The 3,866-nt window shown below is 59.8% G+C and overlaps 1 protein-coding gene across 3 annotated transcripts; it reads right to left on the reverse strand.

Annotated features, from left to right (window-relative positions):
* Positions 1-906: 906 nt before the first annotated feature.
* On the reverse strand, positions 907-2,541 carry LOC102036087 (transmembrane protein 121-like). 3 transcript variants are annotated; one of them, XM_031058333.1, is made up of 3 exons: positions 2,233-2,541; positions 1,634-2,145; positions 907-1,496 (listed from the first exon to the last, which is right to left on the reverse strand). In XM_031058333.1, the coding sequence occupies exons 1-3, from the start codon at positions 2,458-2,460 to the stop codon at positions 1,280-1,282; spliced, it is 957 nt and encodes a 318-aa protein (XP_030914193.1). In that variant the 5' UTR covers positions 2,461-2,541; the 3' UTR covers positions 907-1,279. The 3 variants fall into 3 exon arrangements, with proteins under 3 accessions (XP_030914193.1, XP_005422672.2, XP_030914192.1); XM_031058332.1 differs by having other exon boundaries at positions 909-1,035; positions 1,276-1,496; positions 1,634-2,535; XM_005422615.2 differs by having other exon boundaries at positions 907-2,525.
* Between the last annotated feature and the right edge of the window lie 1,325 nt (positions 2,542-3,866).

Here is a 3,866-nt window from a genome sequence, read left to right on the forward strand (position 1 = left end):
GTTCTGCTCAGGTGAGAGGACTTGGTGGAACTGGGGGAAGGTAGTAGACATGGGATGTGCCAGCTTGGCTAGAGACCTGCTGCCAGGGCCTCGCTGAGGGGTCACTCCTCAGCATTCCTGAGTCCCTGTGTCCCCATCCCCTGCTGCTTGTAGATCTGGTGCAGCAGGTGCACCCCCAAAGTGGTCCTGCTTTCCCCTCCTGCCCCTCTGGAACTTAAAGACTTCCTGCTGTGGCCTGTGCCTGCCTGCAAGGAGGACATCCTCGCTGGGATGTCACCTGCTTCTGCTCAGCACGGTGGTGGTGAGCAGTGAGCCTGAGGCCCTGTGCCTGCCAGCTCCTGGCCCAGCAGCCCAGCAGGGGAAATTATCCAGTGGGAATGCCCTGGGGCATTTCCCAGCTCAGCCAGGGCTGAGGTGCTACTCAGGATATTGGGCAGGAGGCAGCATCACAGCACCAGCTCCAAGGGAAGCAGATGCTTCCAACATGCCTAGCAGCTGGAGAGCTGCTCTTTCCAGTAGCCTCCCAGCCTCAAGCAGTTGGCTTGTTTTCCTTTTTTCAAGGCAATTTGGGCAGATGTGCACTGGTGTCCCTCCAGCTGGAGTGAGAGGACTTGCTGTGGGTGTCCCTGGGCATGACTGGTCCCAGCTGATGTGACTGCACTGGTGGCTGACAACACTGCCACACACCTTGTCAGTGACACCCTCAGAGCCCACCAGACATTCACAGGACCTGTGGGCCGGGAGGAATGGCTCCAGACCCAGTGGCCTGGGATGCTGTCCCCAGCCCTAGGTGGTCACTGAGTGAGCCTCTCCACATGCTCTGCAGCTGAACAGACACCCAGTCACACAAGGTCCCCAGAAGAGTGGGGCAGATCTGCCTGCTGGCAGGGGCACAGACAGGAAAAGGCTGCAGGGCTCAGGTCTTTTATTGCAAAGAGGGAGATACAAAAAAAGGACAGTCACCCCTTTTTGGGTCCCCCCAAGCCTGCAGCTGGCTGAGAGGGGTGACAACAGAGGGAGGCCCAGGCCTTGCTCCCCCTGCATGGGGACCTCGGCTCACACAGTGGGGAGCAAGTGCTGCCAAGGACCACACTGGAGCCAGAGCCAACCACAACAGAGAAGTGGGTGACCCGCTGTGTCCCTGTGAAGCAGCCTGGCTGGCCAGAGAGCAGTGCTGCACAGGGAGCACTGGCAGGGAGCCTGGCACCGGGTGGGGCTGCCTGGCCTCACCCAGACACACCTCATGGCAGGCGGCCCTGGCCTCATCCCCTGCTCTGTTTTACCAGGTGGGGTGCTGAGGTTCCAAACTGCTCTGCAGCCTTGCAGAGGCTGCTGTGGGGGCCCTCGCCATGCGCCCCTCAGGGCCCTGAGCAGTTTCACCCAGGGAAGGAGGGAGCAGGGTCGTTGCCCTCTGTCCAGGCAGGGAGCTCCGCAGCCTGCCCCGGGTTTGTGGGTACGGCCAGGCGTGGGGATGGCCAGGCTGTAGCTCCTGCTGGCTTGTCACGTGTTGTCCTGGGCCAGCTCCTCAGGGCAGGCAGGCTGGTCCCGGGCCTTGCGCAGCCCCGAGGGTGGCTGGGCTGGGGTGCTGTGCTGCGGGTCCGGCCCTGGGGGCGCGTGGTGCTGGTGCCGCTGGTACTGCACGAACATGCAGACCTTCATCCCAATGGCCAGCATGTTCTTGCCCATGAAGATGCTGGAGACCCGGGCATCCCTGAAGAAGACCATGTTGCTGCCTCGGATGAAGATGGTGGCGATGTTGACGGTGAGCATGCTGAGCATGGGGTAGAGCATCATGCGGTGCGGCACGATGCCGATGCCCTGCATGCTGATCTCGCACAGGGACACGCAGGGCAGGACCAGGAGCAGGATGTAGCAGTAGAAGAACATGATGCCCTCAGCCCAGAGCGGCAAACCTTTCTTCTGAGGCTCCCACAGGTTGGCCTGGATGTCCAGCACGTCCAGCATGTCCACAATGACCCAGAAAAGGCGGTTGCGGAGATCCTCCTTCTTCTTGAACGTTCTGACGTACTCCATGTGCTCCGTGGCCACCAAGAGCACGTAGAGAGCTGGGATGCAGATGGAGAGCAGCAAGGTCAGCGCTTTGCGGGCGATGAGATCCAAGCTTTTCCGGTCAGCTTTGTAATTCTGGTATACAAAGTAGACTTTAATCTCCAGAACGAAGACGTAGAGGAACCAGAGGATCATGGCATATCCTCGCTTAGCTGTCTTTACCTCTGCCCCAACCCAGATAGCCACATAGCGGAGGACCAGCAGGAAGCAAATGTCACCCACTGCCACCATGACACAGATGCCCAGCTTCCTGGAGCCCTGGCTCTGCTCCACCAGGTAGGCATCCATGAGGACGAGGCTGGTCATGATGAGCACTGTGGAGAGGCACACATGGGGCTTGCTGACAGGTGGTGGGGGAACCATCCTGCACAGAGGAACAGGCAGGGTCATCAGGAAGTTGCTGAGATTTCCTAGTCCCACCCTTGGGCCCCCTTCTGCCACCCTCTCCTCAACAGCTGTGGGTGGCTGAAAGAAGGGAGGGAGCCATTCATAGATTTCTCCCATCCTGTGTGCCTAGCTTGTTCCAAACCTGCAGATTTCTAGCCAAAGAGCTCCTGAGACCAACCAGGCCATCCTGGTGGCATGTGCTGGCTGAAAGCCAGCTCCTAGGAAGCACATGGTGAGGCAGGCTGGACACTTGGGATGCATCAAGCACTTGGGATCCCACTGCCTTTTCCGGTAGCTCATCACACTGACTAGCCTCTGCCACCATGAAGGGTACATGCCTTATTTTCCATGGGATTTCCCAGCCAGTGGTACTGCTTATATTTTCCCCCCACAAGGCAAGCTGAGACTAGACTTATTTAACCCAAGCAGGCCCTTAAATGCTATGATCCAGAACCGCTCTTTTTAGTCTCTATTTTCAAGCACAGCACAAGATGAAGCCTGGCTTTTTTTAGCCTGGCTGTCTTGTGGGGTGGGAGGGAAAAAATTGGCCAGATATTCCGTTTCCTTCAGGTTCACACCCCCCCAAGAGCTCTGCCTAGAGCTATTTGCCAATGCCCACCCGGCCCCAACACCATAAAACTGAATGCAAGGAACAGCAGCACGAGCCCAAAGCTCCAGCACACAAGGAGCTCTGCAACAGACCCTGAATTTCTGTGGGATGCTCAGCTTTCCTGGGCTGGGGCAGAGCAAAGCACTGTCCCCAAAAGCACCCTGCCTGCCTTGTGCGGCACCAGGGCTGTCAGACTCCCTCCCCCTGACCGAGCACAGCTGCAGGCAGCTGCCTTCAGAGGCAAGGAGGGAGGACAGAGCTGGGGCCTCACCAGGCAGAGAAGAACTTGGCAGCTGCTCTGGAGGGGAGCCAGCCCCCCGGATGAAATGGAGGATGAAGCTGGGCTGATGACTGTGTGGCACAGCGCTGCCCACGCGGAGCCCGCCTCTGCCACGCCTGGGCTGTGCACGCCCGGGACACCATCCTGCTCATCCAGGAGGCAGCGTGCAGGTGGCACCTGAGCACGGAGCAAATGCTCGGGAGCAGGATGGAGACCGCACGGTTCATGGTCAGCCCTGCACACGGCTGCTCCTGGCGCTGACACTGATGGCACAGGGCGCTGGGCACAAGCTACCTGAACTCCTGCTTTTTGGCTGAGGGAGCAGGCGTCCGGCGCAGTCGTGCATCCCTGGGCCCAGCAGCATCCTGGCACGTTGCGGGAGGCAGCGAAGCCTGAACCTGTCAGACACAGGTGCCTCTCAGGGGGAGGCAGCACAGGCCGGCGGGCATGGGGGAGCCCGTGGATGTGGCACATCTGGAGCACGCCACACGGCCGGCTGGGGGCTCACCCGCCTGGCCT

This window comes from Geospiza fortis, unplaced genomic scaffold (genome assembly GCF_000277835.1).
Source record: "Geospiza fortis unplaced genomic scaffold, GeoFor_1.0 scaffold275, whole genome shotgun sequence".
NCBI classification, from domain to species: domain Eukaryota; kingdom Metazoa; phylum Chordata; class Aves; order Passeriformes; family Thraupidae; genus Geospiza; species Geospiza fortis.

Excerpts from the sequence above, each read along its gene's own strand:
- LOC102036087 (XM_031058332.1), bottom strand. The coding sequence starts at position 2,460 with ATGACCCTGCCTGTTCCTCTGTGCAGGATGGTTCCCCCACCACCTGTC. Across the intron at positions 1,497-1,633 it reads GTCTGCATGTTCGTGCAGTA|CCAGCAGGAGCTACAGCCTG; the intron begins CCAGCGGCACCA and ends ACACGTGACAAG.